This window comes from Microcebus murinus, chromosome 24 (assembly GCF_040939455.1).
Source record: "Microcebus murinus isolate Inina chromosome 24, M.murinus_Inina_mat1.0, whole genome shotgun sequence".
NCBI lineage: Eukaryota > Metazoa > Chordata > Mammalia > Primates > Cheirogaleidae > Microcebus > Microcebus murinus.
In genome coordinates this window covers 23,004,859-23,028,402 of record NC_134127.1, presented here as the reverse complement: position 1 = coordinate 23,028,402, position 23,544 = coordinate 23,004,859, and the positions used below count along the sequence as shown (strand labels likewise).

General features: G+C 52.1%; 1 protein-coding gene across 2 annotated transcripts; it reads left to right on the top strand.

Moving 5' to 3' along the window:
• The first annotated feature begins 8,546 nt into the window (after positions 1-8,546).
• Positions 8,547-23,329, top strand: CLU (clusterin). 2 transcript variants are annotated; one of them, XM_012775374.3, is made up of 9 exons: positions 8,547-8,654; positions 13,002-13,142; positions 14,244-14,392; positions 16,443-16,613; positions 17,643-18,054; positions 19,080-19,187; positions 21,291-21,520; positions 22,699-22,874; positions 23,109-23,329. In XM_012775374.3, the coding sequence occupies exons 2-9, from the start codon at positions 13,040-13,042 to the stop codon at positions 23,116-23,118; spliced, it is 1,359 nt and encodes a 452-aa protein (XP_012630828.2). In that variant the 5' UTR covers positions 8,547-8,654; positions 13,002-13,039; the 3' UTR covers positions 23,119-23,329. The 2 variants fall into 2 exon arrangements, with proteins under 2 accessions (XP_012630828.2, XP_012630827.2); XM_012775373.3 differs by lacking the exon at positions 8,547-8,654 and adding an exon at positions 12,382-12,496.
• The last annotated feature ends 215 nt before the right edge of the window (positions 23,330-23,544 follow it).

Sequence of the window (23,544 nt, the reverse complement as noted above, 5' to 3'; positions counted from 1 at the left end):
TGGGGACAGTCCAGTCTTGACTGCCACCGTCAGCCCCTTCTCCACAGCCCCAGGCCTCCACACCCACCACGTTTGAGGCTGGCGAGGCCCAAGGGTAGAGAAAGCATCTCCTAAGCTGGGAGCAGAGAAGGAGCCAAGGACAGCCACTGCTGTTCACGGATCCCAGGATCCCAGCAGAACAGAGAAGGAAACGCTCTGTCATCTCTAACCGCCAGCTTGCCATGACAGGTTTGCAGTCTTCGAAGTGCCTAGCCTCCGCTATCTCTGCAGGACCTCACAACAACCCTGAGGGAGGCAGCCCAGGAACTATGCCACCCATTTTACAGATGAGGAGACTGAGGTTTAGGGCGGACATCAGAGAGATAGTCATTATGTACTCCTGTGACCTTGTATCTGGGGTCCGAGCCTGCCGAGTGAGCCTGAGTCTCCCAGGATTGTGACGTGGGTCAGGAGAGATGCTTTGTAAACAGGGAGATATTCACAATAAAGGAACTTTACCTCAGAGGTTACCTACATGTTAGCTTCTGTAATCCTCACATCAGTCCTATGAGGTAAGTGCCATTATTGTCCTCATTTCACAGAGGAGGAAACTGAGGCACGGAGGAGATAAATCACGTGCTTTGCATCATTGTAGCTGATAAGTGGAGACTTTGGGATTCGAAGCCAGGCAGGCTAAATCTAGCCACAGTGGCACCACACTGCCTCATAGAAAGTGCTGGAATATTTGTAGACAGGACAATAAATGTGAGGATGTAGATTACAGCTATTATGGAAAACAGTGTGGAGCTTCCTCCGAAAAACAAAAGCTAGAACTACCATATGATCCAGCAATCCCACGCTGGGTGCGTATCCACAAGAAAGGAAATCAGTAGATCGAAGAGATCTCTGCACTCCCATGCTATGGCAGCCCTATTGGCAATAGCCAAGATATGGAATTAACCTGGGTGTCTCTCAGCAGATGCATGGATAAAGAAAATGTGGCATAGATACACAATGGAATACTATCCGGCCATAAAAAACGAAATCCTGTCATTTGCAGCAGCGTGGATGAAGCTGGAGGTCATTACTCTAAGTGAAATAAGCCGGACACAGAAAGGCAAATACTGCAAGTTCTCACTCATACGTGGAAGCTAAAAAAGTGGATCATGGAAGTGGAGAGTAGAATGGTAGTTGTCAGAGGAAGGGGCAAAGGAGGAGGAAGAGAATTTGGTTAATGGGTACAAATACACAGTTAGACAGAAGGAATAGTTTCTGGTACTCAGTGGCAGGGAAATTATAGTTAACAAAAATTTACTGTATATTTCAAAATAGCTAGAAGAGAAGAATTGGAACGTTCCCAACACAAAGAAAAGATAAATGTTCGAGGGGATGGATATTCTTATTACCCTGATTTGAACATTACGCATTGTATGCATGTATTAACAAATCATATGTACTCCCAAAATATATACAACTAGGATATATTGATAAGAAAAAGAAAAGAAATAAAATTAGAGCCTACATCATAAAAGAAAGCAAGAACAGAATAATGACCCGTGCTTTCTTTAGTCGGTGGGTGGGAAGAGGGCCTGGCGTGGGGCGTGCTGACTCGCAGCTCCTGCCCTTTTGGGGTTGGGGGTGTCTAGTGCGGGTGTATCCTGGGCTGTTGCCACGACGATGCAGACACAGCAGCGAAGGAATGCAGGGACGCTGGTGCCTGGTCAAGGATGGGCCCTGAGTGAGCACAGCGGGGCCCCAGCCCTGAAGAGGTACAGAGGAGGAACCCCAGTTCCAAAAGGACTCTGGGGAGAGGGGCCCGGCCTTGTGGGGGCAGCAGAAAAGAGCAGAAGTGTGGGTGGACAGCAGAGGTCACAGAGCGAAGGAGGCAGCAAGGGGAGGGGGAAGAAGAAGCCAGCTCGCATCACGGATGAGCAGGGACCAGACAGGACTCCCCAGAGGCCGCCCCAGCCCTTGGGGGAAGCTTCCAGCTGCAGTTTCAGGCCATTTCTACCAACAACCAGAGGGGTGGTTCCAGGGTCCACTGGAAGGCCTCCCCCTGAGAGACCAGATTAGGGGTTCATTGGGATATGGCGCAAGCTGGGATTTGACTTGACTGGGAAGGCCACACCCTTAATCTAATCATCTCACCTGGCTAGGTCTAAATGGGCCTTGGCAGCAGAAAATCTTTCCAGATCTATTTTTGCTACTTGGGCTCTAGAAGCAGCTGGTGTTTTCCTCTCTCTCAGGCTTAACTTACCTGGAATCTGCTTATTTCCTCTCTTTTCTCTTTGCAAACCAGCCACTTCTCACAAGCGCCTCTCTTTCTTGCATTGCTTCTGCCAAATACAGGCAATAGCAGAGAACACACACGATGGCTTAGATTCTTTCCAACAAATGCCCCCAGGCTTGCTCAGTAGCAGACAGCGCAGGGTCTGCTAACTACCCAATGTTTTGCCACCGCATAGCACAGATTGTCATCGTTAGCCTCCTAATATCAGGGTCCTCACCTCCTGCTACTCAGTATTTACACATTTACTTCTTGTTATTATAGTGGCATCTCATTTCAAGATAGCAGTTTCTAGAGTTGTTAGAGCACGCGTAGCTCTAGCTCTAAAAAACAACTGTAAGATTTTAATGACAGCACAATGATCATTTATTTCTCATTCATATCACAGTGCATTGCAGGTTGGGTAGCTCTCTGACCGATATTGATTTAGGAATCCAGGGTTCTTACATCTGTGACGCTACCATCTTCAGTATGTAGCCTCCAAGGCTGTGGTAGAAGGAAAGCGAGATTGGAGGAGTGTGTGATGGGGAGGATTGCGGGGGACAGGCCTGGAGGAGGCATGCAGTCGCCATCAGCCATGTTCGTCCCATTGGCCGGAGCTCAATCCTACGGCTCCAACCAATGGGCAAGGGGGCTAGGCAGATCCTTTGGCTCAGTTACCGTGAAGAAGGGGAGGAACAAGGATGTTGGTGAGCCCTAAAGTCCATTAACAAACCCCTTCTCAATCCAGACCTTTGCAGGTTTCACCTTTTCTGCCTCAATGAACTCTCTAATGCCACGAATTTAAACTCCATGCAGTGTTGCTATCTTGGTTTCTCCCAAATAATCAACACTTTGAAAGCTAAAGAGCAAAAGACTTTCAAGAGGACACAGAAGGCTAGTTAAGGGTATTTCATAATTATGTTTTAGCAAAATTGTCTGTAAAGCAAAAACCTAAATCTCATTCATCTACTATGAACTTCAATTAAAAACACGAAATGAGCTGGGCACCGTAGCATATGCCTATAGTCCCAGCTATTCAGGAGGCTGAGGCAAGAAGATCATTTGAGCCCAGGAGTTTGAGGCCATACTGGGCAACATATCAAGATCCTCATCTCTAACAAATAATAAATAAATAAAATAAGAAATAGAATGTCCTGGAAAAAAAGTCCATCAACATTCTCAATAGAAGACTTGTCTAGATAAGTGTTGACTTTTTTAAGCCCGTTTTTTAACTATGTGATGTTTTCACAATTCTGAAGCCTCCTTTCTTTTGTTGCTTCCTTGCAGAAATTCTGCTATGATATCTACCACGACTGGGTTCTTGTCTTTCTTTATATTTGCCAATACTGGAATTTTTGAGTATTATAATGGCCAAGTGGTGCCTTGCAATACCGCTCTTGACCAGCGGGTGGTGCTATATAACATGAACGCTTCTGGCCTGAGAAACCCTCACTGGGGGCTTCATAGGGTTAAATTCATACCTTGTTTTATTAACAAAATCCATTATTTATACACACACACACATGCACACACATATTTTAATATAAATGTATGTATTTAAATAGACATTCTGCTGGGCACGGTGGCTCATTCTTGTAATGCCAACACTTTGGGAGGCTGAGGTGAGAAGATCATTTGAAGCCAGGAGTTTGAGACCAGCCTGGGCAACATAGCAAAAGCCTATCTATCTCTATAAAACAACAACAACAAAAAGAAAGAAATTAAAATTAGAGAAAATTAAATGGACACCCACTTTACTTTCAAAGCAGGAGATTTAGAGAGGAACTGAAAATAAGACAGAGAAAGGCAGGGAGGGAAGGAGTGAGGGAAGGAGGAAGAGAAAAGGAGGGTCGATCACTCAGTAAGTATTAACGTTTCTCCCCGAATCTCGGCGTAAAACTGGAGCCAGTGGCTTCTGTGTCTGTCCACACCACAGCCTGTCCCAGAGGGCAGCTTGCACCAACCTGAGAAGCACAAGGTAACAGTCAGGTATCTGAAACCTCCCTCTGTGCAAGGTCAAAGGACCTTTTACTATAAGGAGATACATTTGAGACACAATATTGGTTTTCAAATGTTTGAAGGGCTGTCTTATAGAGGAGGGGTCAACTTACCATATGTTGCCTTAGAAATAAGATACAGGACAAAGGAAGAAATGATAAGCAAGCAGACTTCAGCTCAGTGCCAACAAAAGCCTGCTAACTAAGAGTCCTTTGCCCGCCCCTACCCTCTTCTATAAATCGAGAAGGCTACCAATACTCTGACAATGGCAGACAGATGCAATGAGGATAACTGGGCTAACATGCAAGCTGGCAATTTGTAAATTCAGAAGTTGTGGTCCTCAACTTGGACGCCTCATGGAAACGACTTGGAGAGTTTTGAAAATCCTGATGCACCCCGATGATGTCAGTCACAACCTCTGGAGGTGGGACTCAGGCAGTGGTAATCTTCAAAGCTCCCAGGTGATTCCATTGTGCAGTTCCACTGAGAACCGCCGATCTAAAATAATTGTTAGTTAGAATCAAGGTAGGTGTCAAACACACATCAGCAGGTACCATCGGTCTCTGCACAGGAAAAAGTAGGTTTGACTTGAGGCAGATCTGGCTCCAAACTTTTTTTTTTTTAAAGGCTCATTCACCTAAACAGTTGGAGCTAAAGTCTAGAGCTAAGCAACTTTGGAGTGACATGTAGACAGCATAGCCAATGGCATGAGCAACTGTGACGACAGTGTGAGTAACATTTGTCTATTTGTAAACCCATGATAGGCAACTTAGGATTGGCTGGCCTCAAACCTCTTCCCAACAAGAACCTAAATGGGAAGGTGAGGGGGGCCAACTGATGGAGTGGATGCTTCTGGACTTCAGGGAGGCCTGGGAAGACCTCTGTATCAACTGTGGCCTGATTTTACTAGATATGATTTTATTAGCCATGATTTTATCATAAGCCTATAATTGACTGAATGTACACACCCATTAAAGAATTATAGCCAGGGCGGGGCGCAGTGGCTCACACCTGTAATCCTAGCACTCTGGGAGGCCAAGGCAGGAGGATTGCTCGAGGTCAGGAGTTCAAAGCCAGCCTGAGCAAGAGCAAGACCCCATCTCTAGTAAAAATAGAAATAAATTAATTGGCCAACTAAAAATATATAGACACAATTAGCCAGGCATGGTGGCGCATGCCTGTAGTCCCAACGACTCAGAAGGCTGAGACAGGAGGATCGCTTGAGCCCAGGAGTCTGAGGTTGCTGTGAGCTAGGCTGACACCACGGCACTCTAGTCCAGGCAACAGAGTGAGACTCTGTCTCAAAAAAATAAAAGAATTACTGCCAGGAGAGTAATTCTTTTATTTTATTTTTAATTGACACATGATAATTGTACATAGTTTGGGGTGCAGTGTGATGCTGCAGTACATGTACACATTGTGTAATGATCAAATCGGGGTAATCAGCAAATCCATCATCTCAAACATTTATCACTTCTTTGTGGTGAGAACATCCAAAATTCTCTCTTCTAGCTATTTGGAAATACACAATGCATTATTGTTAACTACAGTCGCCCTGCGGTGCCATGGAGAGCAGAACGGGTTCCTCCCATCTAACTGTAACTTTGTACCTGTGGACCAGCCTGTCCCCTCCTCTGCACCTGGGAGAGTGATCCTTAATCAGGCTACGGGATACTGCTCCCAATCATTTCTATTATAGCTTGTTCCAGCTGCATCAGTGCTGGCTGAGCTGGCGGGCTGGTGGCGCCGAGCCGGACAAAGGCAGGGGTGGGGGTGTGTAACAAGGACACTGCGTAGTGAACCGGGCTGGGACACATTTGGGCAGCTACAGAGGGTGGGCAAAGCCTACAGAGATAAACATATGCGGAAAGCTCTTTACTTGTCTTCTCTGTGCCTCTCCCCAGGGGCCCTGCCACTCCAAGAAAAGAAATCAGGCTAAAACCCCAAAGCCAGCTGTACAAGTCCACGGTGGGAGACAAAAGATCAAACAGCACCTGCCAAAAAGATGACGCATTCTATGTGAATCAGCCCGCTGACTCAGCATCTGGACAGAGTGTGTTGGGAGGGGTGGTCCTGCCTTGCTCCGTGTGCTCAGGTCCCCTGGCATTGGCAGGCCCAGTGCTGGGCCCAGGGTTTCAGGAGAGACAAGGTCCAGGAGGCCAAAGGGTTGGGGAACAGTCTGCAACTGATAACTGAGTGCATCTCATTGGGAGATGCAGACTAAGTTGCCTTCAGAAACCAGAAGGGCTCCCAGGGAAGAGATGGGGTGGATTTTCTGTGTGTGGTTCCAGAGCACCAGACCTGGGGGGCTGGGGACCAGCTCGTACAGGAGCCAGATAGTGACTCAACAAAAGAAGGCCCTAACTTTATCAATGGCTATATTAGAGAACTTGTCACATGGAAAGTAGTGAGCTCCCTGTTACTGGTGGTATTCAAACACAGGCAGGATGATCACCTGGTGTGGGGATCAAACAGTGTGTGGGCTTAACCAGTCGACCTCTATGACCTGTTTAGAATATTAAAAATCCAATGATGCATTTATGGCCCTTTCAAAATTCATACTTTCTTGTAATTAGAGTTTAATCTTCCAAATCTTGTTTGCTTTTGTAGCTGGAGTCATCAAGTATTCATTCCCAGGGGATCACGGGCATGGCCGTGAACCGTGCTATTTTCTCCTAAATCCCTTCTTCCTCTCCTCCCTTCCCCTACTTCAGCTGACTAAGGCAGAATCTCCCTGCCTGACCTTCAAAATCCAGTTTTTAAAAATGCAACTATGGTAGATTTATGCCTCCTGTACCGGAAGCCGGGGAGCTACAGAGCAGAAATGTTACAAGGAGCGAGCTCAAAAACAATTCTTCTGACCTCACACGCTGATATTCTAAGGGGGAGGCACTTTCCCCAGAAAATGTAGCTGATCATTAGATGTTTTTTTTTAAGGAAAATAAAATGAAGCCTCTTCTTGGGGAAAAAGTATTGCTCCAAGGCCTTGCTGGATTTTTTTTTTTTTTCTGGACTGGTGAACTTCTTATGCTTGGCATTGCATCAGGTTAGGTTGAAGGGACCTAAGAGATTACACATTCACAGTCCTCATTGTCCAGATGAAGAAACTGAGGCCTGAGGGCAAAGTGGGACTGGTCCAAGTTCACCCAGTGCCTCCAGGCACAGCTAAGAAAGGCTGTAGTCAGATTTCCCTGCGCCTTCCACTTCTGCAGGCCTAGAAGACTCCCCCAAGGCTGTCTCCTGAAAAGGGCTGGGATCCTAGTGGCCCCTGGACCTCGGGCAGCTGGGGACTGTGCCCCCAGGCTGTGACTGCATAGGGTGGACAGGAAAATTCAGCCCTTAGTGTGCAGTCAGCCACCGGAATTGGGCTGCCTGTATCTGCCCCGCCACCCATCTCCCGCATCCCCATGATAGTGACTGTCAGCCCCTTGCCCTCCCTCTTGGAGCTCAGCTTCCTCCCCCATAAGCAGAGTCTCCTCCCCGGGTTTCTGGATTGTTCCTTCCGTGTCCGAGGGTGCAGTGTTTGGGGCAGAAGGAACAGCATGGCAGTGTTGCTTCCAGCCAAACCCTCTGGACGTAGATCTATCTGGCTGCCTCATTGGCCAGACCCAGTGAACGCCTAAAATGTAGCGCCCCGCATCCGAAAACTGTCAAGAAATTCCAGACTGCAACTGTAGTGCCTTAAACCAAGTGTTCGTCTGCAGGGGTCCCACCCCCATGCAGCCCACCCTGCCTGGCTGGGCCCCAAGTGGATGGGGACAATAATTGCTTTAAGCTTCTTGGATCAAGGAGCCAGGAGAGGGCTGCTGGCCCCCCGACACACGCTCTGCTCGATTCTGTGTCCGCCCCCCACCAGGTCAGTGGAGGGACCCACCGCCACGCGATGGTCTCGGAGTCTGCACTTCAGTGCCCCTGTGTTGTCTTTTGTAGCACAACCCAGCCTCCCCATGTCTGTCCGACACTTTCCTATTTCAATGTCCTAAGAGAAGTGGCGCCTGTGCCGCGTGAAAGGTTAACGTTCAATAGGGCGGGGAACCGTGGTACTGTATTTTGGATTGGGACCGGGCCAGGGGCGCAGCGGACCCCTCCAATCCTACGGAGAGGGGCGCCCGGCTGGCGGGGGGCGGAGCGCGGCCGCACCCCTGCGTCCCCTGGAACCAGGGCGGCCATTCGCGTTGCCGACGCGCCCCCCCCTCGGCGCCCCTGCCCGGTGCTGCGCCCGCCCCCCACCTCCCCGCTTCCAGAAAGCTCCCGGTGCATCGCGGGGCATTCTTTGGGCGTGAGTCACGCAGGTTTGCAGCCAGCCCCAAAGTGGGTGTGCGCGAGCCCAGCGCTATAAATACGGCGCCTCGCCGTGTCTCCACGCGGCGTCGCCAGGAGCAGCGCGGGCGCCGGGTGCTGCAAGCCGGTGAGATGGCCCGTCTCCCTGCCCCTGCGCGGACACAGACGGGCAGGCGGGGGTGGCAGCCGGGCGGGAGCGATGACAAGTCGCCGCCATAGCCCCGCACTTTAGGTGGAGCCGGGGAAGCCTGGGAAGGGAGGTGGCGGGAGCGCCACCGGCGGGCAGCTGAGCCGGGGCGAATTGCGGCGGGGTGGCGGGGGGACGCAGCCTGCGACTCGGGCTCTGCGTGCACTGAGCTCCAGCCACCATTCCATGGGGGTAAATAGGACAGGTGTAATGCCCCTGCTTTTGCAAAGTTGGGGAAACTGAGCCCTGGAGACCTGCGGCGCCTTGCGGGAGGCCCCAGCTAGCAGGTTGCGGACAGGGGTGGGGGTGGGGGGCGGGGGGAGGGTGCCGCACCGTCTCCCGGGAGAGGATGCTGATCCTTCAGGTGCTGCTGCTGCCGGCTTGCGCACCAGTCATCTTGTTTTCTTCCGAGTTCTCTAGTTCTCTCATAGTGTGTTTCTCAGTGCGATGTCATGGATTTAAGTATATGCTGCAACCACCTAAATCCTACTTTTTCTGCTTTCTAATGCACTCAACGTGCAGCAGAGAAAAGTCGCACAAACTCCATCAGGCCTCAGATGTCTGATACCGCTGTCTCATTTTACAGATGATAATCTGAGGCCCCGCGAGGTTTAGGACTGTCTCCAGCTAATCAGCAAATAAGTGTCGGAACCGGGATTACAGCCAAAGGCCCTTGGCCTTCCAGAATTTCTGGACCTAGTAAAAAAAAATAAGCTGATTATTATTACTATTATCTTAAAGGGAGAGGTTAGAAATTTCAGAATGTAAAATAGCTGCTGTAAAAGGATGCTCTTGAGAATGTAAATTATAATAATATTGGGGCATTAGAGACAACTCAAATGCCTAACCTTGTGAGAATGGTAAAATAAACTTGGGTACATCAGAAAGTAGAATCTTTTTTTTTTTTTTTTTTTTTTTTGAGACAGAGTCTCACTCTATTGCCCAGGCTAGAGTGCAGTAGCATCATCATAGCTCACTGCAACTTCAAATTCCTGGGGTCAAGCGATCCTCCTGCCTCAGCCTCCCAAGTAGCTAGGACTATAGGCACGGACCACGATGCCTGGCTAACTTTTTCTATTTTTAGTTGCCAGGCTAAATTTTCTATTTTTAGTAGAGATGGGTCTCTCGCTCTTGCTCAGGCTGGTCTCGAACTCCTGACCTCAAGCATGATCCTCTCGCCTTGGCCTCCAAGAATGCTAGAACTATAGGTGTGAGCCAGTGCACCTGGCCAGAAAGTAGGATCTTATACAGCCACAAAAATGTGCTTTTAAAGAATATTTGAGGCCGGGCCCGGTGGCTCACGCCTGTAATCCCAGCACTCTGTGAGGCCGAGGCGTGTGGATTGCTCGAGGTCAGGAGTTCAAAACCAGCCTGAGCAAGAATGAGACCCCGTCTCTACTATAAATAGAAAGAAACTAATTGGCCAACTAATATATATAGAAAAAATTAGCTGGGCATGGTGGCGCATGCCTGTAGTCCCAGCTACTCGGGAGGCTGAGGCAGGAGGATTGCTTGAGTCTAGGAGTTTGAGGTTGCTGTGAGCCAGGATGACACCACCTAGCCTGGGCAACAAAGCGAGACTCTGTCTCAAAAAAATAAATAAAGAAACAAAGAATATTTGAGGATGGGGGTGCAAAGGATATGATGATATAAAAATGCAAAGAAGATGGAAGGAAGTATACCAGTGTCAATATTTGCCTTTGGGTGGGGTGATTACAGGTGACTCCTTTTCTCGTTTTTCCTTTTGGTTTAGTTTTCTCCAAATGGGGAGGCAGTTGGGTAGGAGCCAGGGCTTTGGGTTTTCGACTCTGCTGGCTTGTCCCCGTGTGCTTCCCACAGCTCTTGATACATTGTTGCTGGTGTTCCTAAGCCCCCAGCCCGGCCTTGCTGGGACATTTCTGGCTTTGCAGGTGTGCTTTTGGGAAGCTGGTGAGTTTCAGGCTCCCAGGAGGGTGTGCCTGGAGCAGAGCTCCCCTCCAGGTCCACCTGATCCTCGTCTGTCTCCTCCTCCTTGTCCCATACAGCCGCCTTGTTCCCAGGGCCTGCCTTTTCAGGTCAAAGCAGCCAGGCCTGGTGGTTTAAGCCTCCCTATGGGGAAAGAAGCTGTGTCGTAGTGGTGGGGACTCGAGGGCCTTGGCCTCCGCGTGGCTTGTCCGTGGGGTGGCTGGTGGCCAGGTGCCTGGGAGGCGGGGGGGGGGGGGGGACAGGGCGGTTCAGCTGTGCAGCTGCTGCTCTGGCGCCGTCCTTGGGCCAGCAGCATCACCTCCCCTGCGAGCTCGCCAGCAAAGCAAATTCGCACTCAGAACCAGCGTGAGAACAAGCCCGCCTCGTAATTCATAAGCGCTTTAAAAGGTAGCTGATCATTTCACCAAGGCAGAGCCACACACTCAGGGGAGGGGAGACCGCAGGTGGCCTCTGTGGGCCTGCTTCAGTTTCCTGCCGCTCTCCAGACATGCCCGCTAGACATTGCCAATGCCCAGGATTGGTCCTGGGTCCGATTTTGAAGTAGTCAGAATTTAATATGATGGTATGAGACCCTCATGTTTACAGAATACAGTCATCTCTGAGGTCTGTATTAGGTCCATTCTACAGATGAAAAAACTGAGGCTCAGAGGCTTAAGTGACTCTGTGGCAAGGGAAGAATACTGGCCTGGGTGTTGGGAGGGCTGTGTTCTCATCCTGGGGTTGCCATGAGCTTGCTGTGGGCTTGGGGAGCCCCTTGTCAGCTCTGGGCTGCAGTCTCCCCTCTAAGGCAGAGGGGGTGGGTGGGAGAATGATCCCTTTCTCAGCTCTGAGCTTGGTGGCTTGCCAGGGACCCCAGGCTCCTGGTGGCAGACCCTGGGCCCGCTGCTGAGTCGTGCAACCCCTCCCCTAGTGCCCTGCCCTGCTGCCCGGTTCTTCGGGATACAACACCCTGTCTTCTGGTTGGAACCTCTTTCTGTAGGGGTTTCCCAGGGGTCCCCGCAGAGAGGTGTTTCTGGCTGGCTTTGTCTCTGGTGTGACAAAGGCTCTGTCCCTACTGGACGCATTTCAGGCCTCAGTGGGCAGCTGGGTGGGAGCCCGTGTGACCCACTGCCGTAGTCCTGGCGAGCCCATCCAGCCGCCCACCCCGTCTTAGTGAAGGCACTGACCGCGTCTCTTCTCCCACGCTGCGCCTGTGCTGTGCGTGCCTAATGACTTTGATGAGAAGCTTTCCTTATTAATGTTGTACCCGGTGTCCAGATGGGCCCTCAGGGCTGAGCAGGTTTTGGATGGGGACCATTGCAGGCAGTGGGGGGTGGGGGGGCCTCCCGGTTCTTCCTGTTATGGGAAATGGGTGAGCTCAGATAAGCAAGGGGGGAGGGGAGGGATTCTGTTTTATGCAACAACTTCAGCTTCTGGGAAAGGGTCCATTGTGTAAGACCCGGGCTGTGGCCCATGTCCCCTGGCTCAGGGCAGCCAGCCCGGTGGTGCTGGCAACACCGGCAGGGCACAGTGCTGTGGGCTTAGAGAGGACGGGCCGTGTGAAGGGGCCGGGCAGAGCAAAGGGGCAGCCTCACCGTTAACCCTCCGACCCTGCCCTTCCTCTCTGCCCCCTGCGGAGAAGCGTCCTCCTTCCTGGCTCTACTCTATTCACAGCTCTCAGTGCCCAGCTCAGGGCTCACGTGCTTGCTCGCCTGGGATGCAGATGGATTTAATCTCCATGCCAAGCCAGGGGCTGGCTCTTACTGCCTTAGACTCTTGAAAAGCCAGTTCAAGTGGTGCTGGGGCTCCGTGCGGGAATCCCATGGTCTGCTGCAGGGGTAGGGGGTGGGTTGCAGTGCACATTGCAGGGGACAGGGCTGGGCCTGGGATGTGGTCCTTCTGGAGGGGGGCACGGGGAGGGACGCAGGAGTGACTCCGGGAAGGTATTTTCGGTGTTTGGCATGATAGACGCCCTTTCTGGACAAGGCACAAGGAGGCCGCGTGCCAGGCGGAGGCGCATGCAGCTGCTGCGGGGAAGGAGGCGGCGGGGATGGGAGCCTGGCTCCTCTGCCACGAACGTCCTTGTTCCTTCTGCCCCACGGCCGTCTGCAGTTCCTCCCTCCCTGTACCTCCCGCCTTCACTTTTTTTTGAAGTGTCAGTGGCAAGTCTGGTCTCTGCCCCCAGTTTCCTCGGGGATAAAAATGCAGCAGTGCCCGCTGAGGGGACAGCCGAGGGCACCGAGTCCTGCAGGTTCCTGGGAAGCTGCCGCAGGCAGGCGGCAGGCTGGGCAGGCAACCAGCGGCTGTCTAGCTGTTACCATGACGGTCTCCTGTTCCCCGCAGAGGCGAGCTGGGCTTCCAGAATTGCAGAGGGAGGCGCGATGAAGACTCTGCTGCTGTTTGTGGGGCTGCTGATGGCCTGGGAGAGGGGGCAGGTCCTGGGAGACCAGGGAGACCAGGTGGTGTCCAGCAAGGAGCTCCAGGGTAAGTAGAACCGCGAGACTCCGGAGGGCTGCAAGGTGGCGAGGCCAGAGGGCGCGACTGCTGCGTCAGCCTAGCTCACAGCAACCTCAAACTCCTGGGCTCAAGCGATCCTCCTGCCTCAGCCTCCCGAGTAGCTGGGACTACAGGCATGTGCCACCATGATGCCTGGCTAATTTTGTCCAATTAACTTCTTTCTATTTTTGGTAGAGATGGGGTCTCGCTCTTGCATGGGTTGGTCTCAAACTCCTGGGCTCAAACAATCCTCCTGCCTCGGCCTCCCAGAGTGCCAGGATTATAGTGTGAGCCACCGGCCTCTTCCCTCATTTTTATTGAAGTCTAATTGACAAATAAAAACCATATATAGAAGGTGTACAACGTGATGTGTTGCAAGACATATACGTTGTGAAATGATTATCACTGTCGAGCTAGTTAGCAGATCCGTCACCTCACACAGTTACCTTTTTCTGTGTGTGGTGAGAACACGTAAGATCTAGTCCCTTAGCAAATTCCAGGTCGCAACGCCGTGTCGCCAACTGCAGGCGCCAGCGCCCGGCAGACCCGCAGAGCCTCCTCCTGCCTCGCTGACACTCTGCCCTGGGCGCCTCCTCCCTCTGCTTCTTCCCCGTCTGTGGCGTGGGCGTGGTGACGGTGCCGGAGCGTTCCGCGAGATGCACATGAAGTGTCTGGCACCGCGCTCGCTTGGGACAGGCACCCGACGAGTGGCACTTGGGTGACACGGTGTTCCGTAGCATCTGGCACGGATCAGGGCTGTGCCCCGATCGCTCACTCGTCTTCCCGTCCCCATCGCCTGGCACCGTGCATGGGAACAACCAAGCACAAATGTCTGGTTAGACTGAGTTCCAGAAAGGTCTGTGTCCAGAGTAACGACGCAGGTGCGCTGGCTCCCGTGTCTGGCTGTGACGGGAACCTGTGTCAGGGAGAGGCTGGGGTTGTGACGGTGCCAGTGGGGGAGCGGGAGTCCCAGCCTCGGCAGCCCCGGGACTGAATGTCCCTTTCTAATCATTCCAGCTGGTTCCAGGGTGACAGCCCCACGCCATCACTTCCTCTCGCCTCAGTCTACCTCCTGCCCTTCTCTTGCAGAAATGTCCAACCAGGGGAGTAAGTACATTAATAAGGAAATTCAAAATGCTGTCAACGGGGTGAAAGAGATAAAGTCCCTAATAGTAAAAACCAACGAAGAGCGCAAGTCACTGCTGCACGTCCTAGAGCAGGCCAAGAAGCAGAAAGAGGTAAGGAGGGGCCTGCTGACCACCGCTGCCCCGGCCCTCTTGCTGGAGGGGACGGGGGCGTTGCGGGGGGCCTTGCTGGGTTGCCATGGTGACCCACAGTCCTCCCAGGGCTGCTTCAGCTGATGCTGGGGCTGCTGTTAGGAAATAGGGAAGGTTTATTCGCTTTTGAAAGCTTCACAGGGTCTGATCTTGAATCTGGTTTTGTTCCAAGTCTGGCCCAGGGCCTGGCGCCCAGATACCCTTCAGTAGATGTCTCTAAACCTCGGCCCTGTGCAGCTCCGAGTGAGGCTCTGGTTAGGGTGGTGGGAGGGGTGGGGCGGGGGAAGGCGCCCTCCTTTCTAGAAGCTTATCTAGTGGGGGTGATACGGTCGGGTTAGGGCAGGCACACGCTGGGTGACCCTGTCTTTCTAGAGTTCTGGACTATTTCATAAAGAGACACCTTAAGTCCAATAGTGGACATAGCAGGGCTAGCCTGTGCTTAATGAGGCAACAAAACTAAAACAGCTTATTTTAAAAATGAACAGCTTATTTTAAAAATCAATAATCTCAGGCAGGGCGCGGTGGCTCACGCCTATAATCCTAGCACTCTGGGAGGCGGGTGGATTGCTCAAGGTCAGGAGTTCAAAACCAGCCTGAGCAAGAGTGAGACCCCGTCTCTACTATGAATAGAAAGAAATTAATTGGCCAACTAATATATATAGAAAAAAATCACTGGGCATGGTGGTACATGCCTGTAGTCCCAGCTACTCGGGAGGCTGAGGCAGGAGGATCGCTTGAGCCCAGGAGTTTGAGGTTGCTGTGAGCTAGGCTGACGCCACGGCACTCACTCTAGCCTGGGCAACAGACTGAGATCCTGTCTCAAAAAAAAAAAAAATCAGTAATCTCCTTAAGAGTACCATAAGAACATGCTCCCACGCCACCCCCAAGAAGGAGCTGCTAAGCTGGAGCCACCTGCTGCCTTCATGATCCATCATGCATGCGAAAAGCATTTTAAAGGCTCTGAGAAGTTCTGCAGTAATACAACTCTTGGAACTTCATTTAACCCAGAGTTTTCCAAATCAAATTGACCAGGGGATTCATTTTGTTTTTCCTAACCTCTTTTAGCACAATTCTATGGAAGCCACTTAAGGGAACGCCCGCCTGGTTACGGCTTTAACTTTCTTTCAAACTTCATGTCGTCTCTTGGCATCAGTTTTTTTTTTTTGAAGAGTCACACTCATTCATAGACATTTTAAGATAGCAAAGTGGAAGAGGAAAAGTTTTTCCATAATCCTTTTGCCCAAAGACAATTCACTATTCACACATGATCTATTTCTTACTACTCTGTTTCTCTGTACTTTTTTTGACAGTGGCTACATTAATATTATGAATTTTTAACATAATGCATATGATAATTTTAAAACTTATTATAAACATCCCTTGTAACGCTATGCTATCTGCCCTTTGTGTGTACTGCAGTTTGTTCAACTTGTCTTCTATTTTTGATCATCTGGGTTGATTCTGATTTTCCTTTGTCATAAACTAATACTATAACAAATATATTTACACATACAGATTTCTTATTAGGGGCATTCTTTGGTATAGATTCTTACTCAACTTTGGGGTCAGGTGTCGAGGGCACTTTAGAGGGCACTGGCGGTTGGCGAGGCGTTGGTTTGGGAAGCCTGCGACTCCCTTTGCATGCCAGGGGCCAAGGCGGCAACAGCAAAGTAAGATTCAGGGAGCCTTCAGCCTGCTCTGGAAAGTGACATTGAAGCACCAGAAGCCGAGAGTAGAAACTGAGGCCTCGTGGGAGCTCACCCCTGCGGCAGTGTCAGTGCTCTGAGGCCGAGAGGGGAGAGTGCGCGCGGGTTCCAGGAGTCGGGAAGGACTCTGGAGAGCAGTGGCTCCCGTCACCGGGGATGCTGAGAGCCGGGGGGAGAGCATCCACGTTCCGGGTGGGCGAAGGAGGGAAACCTGAGCTGGAGCAGGGGTGGGGACCCCCAGACCGCAGGGCGTGAAGCCTGTGATCTCCGTGGGGCTCACCCGGCCTCATCGTGCCTTCCCGTAGGATGCCCTAAATGAGACCAGGGACTCGGAAACGAGGCTGAAGGCGTTATCGGGAGTGTGCAACGAGACCATGATGGCCCTCTGGGAAGAGTGCAAGCCCTGCCTGAAGCAGACCTGCATGAAGTTCTACGCGCGCGTCTGCAGAAGCGGCTCGGGCGTGGTTGGCCACCAGGTGAAAGGGGACATGTGTGTGGCCGAGGCTCCGAGTGGGGAATGAGGGGAACCCAGTGAACTACGCAGTTGATTAGTGCTGGCTAGCTGCACTGGGGCCTAGAGTGCCATGCTCTATTGGTAATGTCTGGCACAGGTGCAGACATAAGGATGTCGGTCAGGTATCTGCCGTCTGTTAAAACAGCGGTCCACAACCTTTTTGGCATCAAAGACTGGTTTCATGGAAGACAATTTCTCCACAGATGGGAGGGGGATGGTTTGGGGATGATTTCAGTGCACTACATTTATTGTGCACCTTATTTCTATTATTATTACATTGCAATATGTAATGAAACAATCATATAAACGTCTCTGCTAATGATAATCTGGATTTGCTGCTGCTCCCCAGCGCTAGCATCACCGCCTCAGCTCCACCTCAGATCATCAGGCATTAGGTTCTCATAAGGAGGCACAACGTAGACCCTTCCATGCACAGTTTACAGTAGGGGTCTGGGATGGGGAGCGGCCCGAGGGTTGGGGACGGTAGTCTCGGAAGAGTGTTATCCAGCAGTGATTAGCTGGATAACATCACAAAAGCCTTTGTGGCATGGCAGAGCCCTGTGTCCCCTTAAGGGGAACGAATTAAGAACTGTGAGCACATGACCTTGATCCTGTCCTCAGCTGTGGGCCCCTCTCGGTCGGGACTCAATGAGTTGCACCGATCCCCGAGGGTGGCCCCCAGCTGAGCAGGGGCGGGTGTCATCAGTGGCCAAAGACCGATCTGAAGTGACAGGCAGGCTCTGTGGCTCTCTTGGCCTCATGGTGTCTCCAAACTTTCCGCCATGGAGGGGGGTAGAACGAAAGGGCCTGACAGCTGGGACACCTGGGGGCCGGTCCCAGCTGGGCCTTCGGTCACCTGCCGTGTGACTGTCATGGCGAGGGGCACGGCCTGGCCCGTGTGGCCCAGAGGGAGGCACGGGAGGAGGCTGTGGCACGGGAGGCTGTGGCTGTGGTCAAGCCTCCCCTGACCATGCTGTTCCGGCCGCCCCAGCTCGAGGAGTTCCTGAACCAGAGCTCGCCCTTCTACTTCTGGATGAACGGCGACCGCGTGGACTCGCTGCTGGAGAGCGACCGGCAGCAGAGCCACATGCTGGACATCATGCAGGACCACTTCGGCCAGGCGTCCAGCATCATAGACGAGCTCTTCCGGGACAAGTTCTTCACGCGCGAGTACCCGGGCATCTCCCACTACCAGCCCTTCGACCTGCTGCACCGGAGGCCGCACATCTTGTTCCCCAAGTCCCGCTTCGCCCGCAGCCTCCTGCCGTACGCCCCGTTCGAGCCCCTCAACTTCCAGGACATGTTCCAGCCCTTCTTTGACATGATCCGCCAGGCCCAGCAGGCCATGGAAATCGACCTCCACAGCCCCGCCTTCCGGCCCCCGCAGATGGACTTCATAGCAGGTTAGACCGGTGTCTCCTTCGCCCGAGGAAGGGGGCGACCCCTTAGATATCCAGCACTGCGCTGGGGGCGTGGCAGGTGTCATCTTGATTTTTCTCCAGCAACCCCTTGGAGGTGTTCTTATCCCCATTTAAAGAGGACGAAAACTAAGGAAAGGCCCGTGTCCAGGGTTGCACACTGACAAAGCGGGATCCAGTGCAGCCTGACACTGCAGGGCTTGGCGTCTGCTCTTTCCAGAAAGCCCTGTCCCTTCCCGCAACTGCTAAGGGTGTCATAGTGACTCCTCGTCCTACAGAACCAGAGCCCTTTCCCCTGGGAGCTCGGGGCTTTGTGTGGAAGGTGTGCACGTGTTGGTGACAAATTATATAATCAGCCCATATTATGAATAAGGAAGTTGTTTGGGGCTGTGACATTAGGGCTGGGTATAAAAAGGGTGCTCCGTGCATATTTTTTGAATAAAGGAAGTTTAATGTAGATATGAAAAGCCAAAATTTTAAGGAGTGATTTCCTTCATTGACACAATAGACATTTGTTGGCTGATACGTCTTCTGTACGCTGCAATTTGACCAGTACCAGGGTTTGGCTTGAAATGGATAAAGTTGCATAAGCACTTATTGTGCCTCTATGACAGTGGACTCTGTGGTGTCAGGAGGCTCACACCTGTCCCCGGGGGTGTGCTGCCCACCCAGCACACCCTCTAGGAACAGAGAGCCAGGTAGATGCGGAATAGCAGGGGTTATGGTGCCACCGCGGAGAGCAGACCGTTGAGGGCTGTGGCAGCAGGAGAGGACGCCTGTGATGGAGATGGGGGAGGGGAGGCCACCCGCAGCCCAGGGGCACAGGACATCTGCAGGGACCTTGAGCACAGGCCTGTGTCTGCAGACAAAAACAAATTCTGTCCTGCTCTGGCCACAGCACCCTCTCCAAGGGCCACGCAGGAGCATGGAAGGGCTCAGGACGGTCAGTGGGCCCGTCTCTGTGTGGCTGGACGCCTCGGCCTGACACTTTCTCCCGTGCGTGTCTCTAGAAGGCGACGAGGACAACCGTGCCGTGTGCCGAGAAATCCGCCACAACTCCACGGGCTGCCTGAAGATGAAGGACCAGTGTGAGAAGTGCCAGGAGATCTTGTCCGTGGGTGAGTCGGGGCCAGACCACAAACCGCCCCCTGCCATCGGTGGCCTGTGTCCTGGGTCACGGGTGCATCACTGGGGCCGCCCTTATGGGGCCAGACGGACGGGCACCCAGATCCCAGCTGTGGCCCAGGGCGGGTCCTGAGCCTCGCACAGCGGGGCTGGTCCTCTGCAGGACAGGGTTACAGTGCCGGGTGTCCTGGGGTCGGGGGGCACTTTCCACGTGCCCCTCGTCCGGCCCGGGGAACACAGGCCGCCCGCAGTCCGCAAGCTGCTGTGCTTTTGCTAGAGAAAGCCTTTCGCCTTTGATTCCCCGGTTATTCTGTCCCAAAGGCCGAGCACGGTGGACATCCTCATTTTTGCTGCAGGTTAGGAAACTTTAGATAGTGTGTATTTTATTTAACAAAACTCACCATGTATCAGGCACTGTTCTAGTCACTTCACAGACTAGTCATTTTCTCAAAGCGACCCTACCAGGAAATCAGTCCTAGAAGTGCTAGTAACTTACCCATGTGGGTGAGCTGGGATTCGAGCCCAGACGTCTGGGATGGGTTTGTTCTCAGCCAGTGCGCCACCGTGTTCTCTCCCTGGGGACCTCTGGGAGCCTCGGGCCACCGGTCGGGGGACTTTGGCATCCTGGCAGTATTCCTTTGGTTGGCTGGTCCTCTAGGCAAAGGGAATATTTCTTTTCAGCCGTTCCTCTCTGTTTGATTGGATTTGGTCATTGATTAGCTTGTTCCCGCTTTGACCTAACAGCTGCAAAAGTGTTTAGAATAGTTCCTGGTACACGGGCGTTCATGCTCGGAAAGAGTTAATTGTTTCTGCTTCTGAATCGCTTATCACTCTTGTGGCTTTGCTCTTGCTTCACACGAGTGAGTTTGCCCGGCTCACCTAGCCCCAGCGTCACTCCTGTAATTCCAGAAGCCACCACAGAATAAATACCAGTGCTTTACAAGGCTGACGTATGACGCTGTCGATGAGTTCACAACCAAGCCTTTGGGGTTTTCCCGTAAGAACATTCTAGACTAGCATAAATGACACAGTGCCTCACCACAAGAAGAGGAAGAAGAAAGAGGAAGAAGAAACAAAGTACGGATGCCTGGGCTCAGTTGGGACCTCTGTGCCTCCCGGGAACTCTAGACTAGCGTTTCTCAAACTTCAACACTGTTGACATTTTGGACCAGGACTTTCTTGGTTGTGGGGGGCTGTCCTGTGCATTGTGGGGTGCATAGCGGAATCCTTGGCCTTTACCCACTACTTGCCAGTAGCACCCCAACAATTGCAACCACCAAAATGTCTTCAGAACTTGCCACATGTCCCTGGAGGACAGCATTGCCCCAGCTGGGAACTTCTGGAATGAGCCTCTGTTTCCAAGGACTTTTCTTATTTTTCAATTATTTCCCAATAAAAGAGTTAAGATTATTGATCACATATTTCTTTCCAGCCTGGCTTCTGGTTAGTAATCCTATTTGTTGCCACACCTAACATTTTGTTTTATTTTGATATAAATGATTGCAGTCACCATTCTGAAGTGTGCAAAGATCTCTTTTCCTCTTAGATTTGATATTCCCTCCTCTGCATATTTTTGAAATAGCTAAAGGGAAGAAAAATAGTAGTTGTTTTTTTTGTTTGTTTGCTTGCTTGTTTTTTTTGAGACAGAGTCTCACTCTATCTAGAGTACTGTGGCGTCAGCCTAGCTCTCAGCAACCTCAAACTCCTCGGCTCAAGCAATCCTTCTGCCTCAGCCTCGCGAGTGGCTGGGACTACTGGCATGCGCCACCATGCCTGGCTAATTTTTTCTATATATTTTTAGTTGGGCAGTTAATTTATTTCTATTTATAGTAGAGACGGAGTCTCACTCCTGGTCAGGCTGGTTTTGAACTCCTGACCTCGAGCAATCCTCCCGCCTCGGCCTCCCAGAGTGCTAGGATTACAGGCGTGAGCCACCGCGCCCGGCCTGGGGCGAACTCTTTACTAAATACTTTGTCACGGACCATAACAGACGGTCTGTGGACACCACTGAGGGTGATGCAGCCCGGGGATCCTGCCGTGCGGGCTGTTAACTCTCCCTTCACGCCTCTGCCTTTGGTTCCTCCCGTCCCCGGCAGACTGTTCGGCCAACAGCCCCTCTCAGGAGCAGCTGCGGCAGGAGCTCAACGACTCCCTGCGGATCGCCGAGCAGTTGACCAAGAAGTACAACGACCTGCTTCAGTCCTACCAGTGGAAGATGCTGAACACCTCCTCCCTGCTGGACCGGCTGAACGAGCAGTTCAACTGGGTGTCCCGCCTGGCTAACCTCACCCAGGGCGAGGACCAGTACTACCTGCAGGTCATGACGGTGAGTTCTGTCCCGGCGCACGCTGACACTCTGGGGGCTCGAGGTGTGATCGGAGCTGGTACGCACCTCCGCAGACTTGAAATGAGATAAAGATACCAAGGCGGGGGCGTGCAAGCTTTTGATTGCGCATTCATCACCTGGCAGGAGTTGTAAAAACTTGACGTACCTTGCCGCCTGGCAGCCTTGTCACCCTGGGGAGTCGAATGTCACGAGCCCATTTAACAGATGGGGAAAGTGAGAGGCTCCACAGCCTGCCCAAGGTTGGGTAACAGATCACTGACTCACCTGGGTACTTGGACCTGTTTGCCTGGCTTGCAAAGCCTGCACTCTTTTTGTTGTTGTTGTTTTTGAGACAGAGTCTCACTCTGTTGCCAGGGCTAGAGTGCCATGGCGCCAGCCTAGCTCACAGCAACCTCCAACTCCTGGGCTCACACGATCCTCCTGCTTCAGCCTCCTGAGTAGTTGGGACTACAGGCATGTGCCACCATGCCTGGCTAATTTTTTCTATATATTTTTAGTTGGCCAATTAATTTCTTTCTAGTTTTAGTAGAGACGGGGTCTCACTTTTGCTAGGCTGGTCTCGAACTCCTGAGCTCAATGACAACCCCCCCCCCCCGGCCTTGACCTCCAGAGTGCTAGGATTATAGGAGTGAGCTGCGCCTGGCCTCTTTTTTAAAAATTTTTAAATTTTTGGTGCCAATGCCAGGAACAAACCAGAAGCCTGTGTTCTTTCCTCAAAGCTGCACGGCTGCCCTCTGCCATGTGGACAGGCTCATGAATTGGTGCCTTGTTCTCTGCCAGTGATAAAAACTTCTCTCTGGTGCTAGCAATGCTTTTTTTACCCCCCTTTTCTATTCTTTTTTTTCCCCCCTACCACAGTCTGTCTGGCCAGTGATTGCCCAAAGGAAATATTTGGAAACCACTTTTATTCTCTGGTGGCCCCCTGGGCTGGTCATTTGTAGATGGCATTTGCCCCCACAAATGCGTGTCTGTGAACTGGGACATTTCTGTCCACTGAGATGTACGGATGTCTAGATTAGTAAGAAGCGACGGGGTCAGCTGTCCAGATTTTCTGGAAGGAACAGGAGGCCTTCCCTACTGAAAGCCTGACTTGTGTTGCAGAATACGTGCGTTTTAACCATAACGTTTGAGCTCTTCTGTTCTTGTTTTCCTTCCAGGTGACGTCCCGAGCTCCTGACTCGGAGGCTCCCTCTGGTGCCACTGGGGTGTCTGTGAGGCTCTTTGGCTCGGACCCCATGACTGTGTGGGTCTCAGAAGAAGTCTCTAGGAACAACCCTAAATTTATAGAGACGGTGGCAGAGAAGGCGCTGCAGGAATACCGCAGAAAGTACCGGTGAGTGGGCCCGGCCGCTCCCTGGGAGCCGAGGAAAGGGAAAGAGGACGTTGTCTGGTGGGAACGGCTGCTCGTGGTGCCAGAGCCCAAGGCCGAAGCCAGGAAACCACTGGGAGTTTTATTTTTCCTTTGGAGAACGTTCTTCCGTGGTGGATGAGAGTTTGAGCGCTGGGCGCTGCTCTCACTGAACGTTAAGCCCTCCCCTGCCCCAGCCTGGCTTCTTTTGTGTTTCAGAGAGGAGTGAGATGCGGGCGATGCTCTTCCACGCACGGGGCGCCTGAGTCCAGCTCCCCCAGATGAGCCAGCGCCCCCGCCCAGAGAGAGCGCCGCGTGCCAAGTGACCAGGCCCACCCAGCCCCGTCCCCTCTGGATCCCGCATCTAACACCTGCCTCTGCCGCGGGGGGGAGAGCTGCCCCACATGCGACTAATTCAATAAATCTGCTTTGTGATCCGAGTGCTCTGAGCCTCCCCTTTTCCTGTGGGGTTTCTGGCCCCTGCATGCCTACGTTTTGGCGTGGGAGGTAAAAAAAAAAAGAAGCAGAAACAAAAAAAAAAAAAGCAGTTGGCTAAGAGGCAGTAGAGACTGTCGTACAGTGAGGAATGAAAGGGGTGTGGAGGCGAAATCGGCCCGATTCAAGAATGTCTTCCTTTCAGGAAGAGAGGTGCATT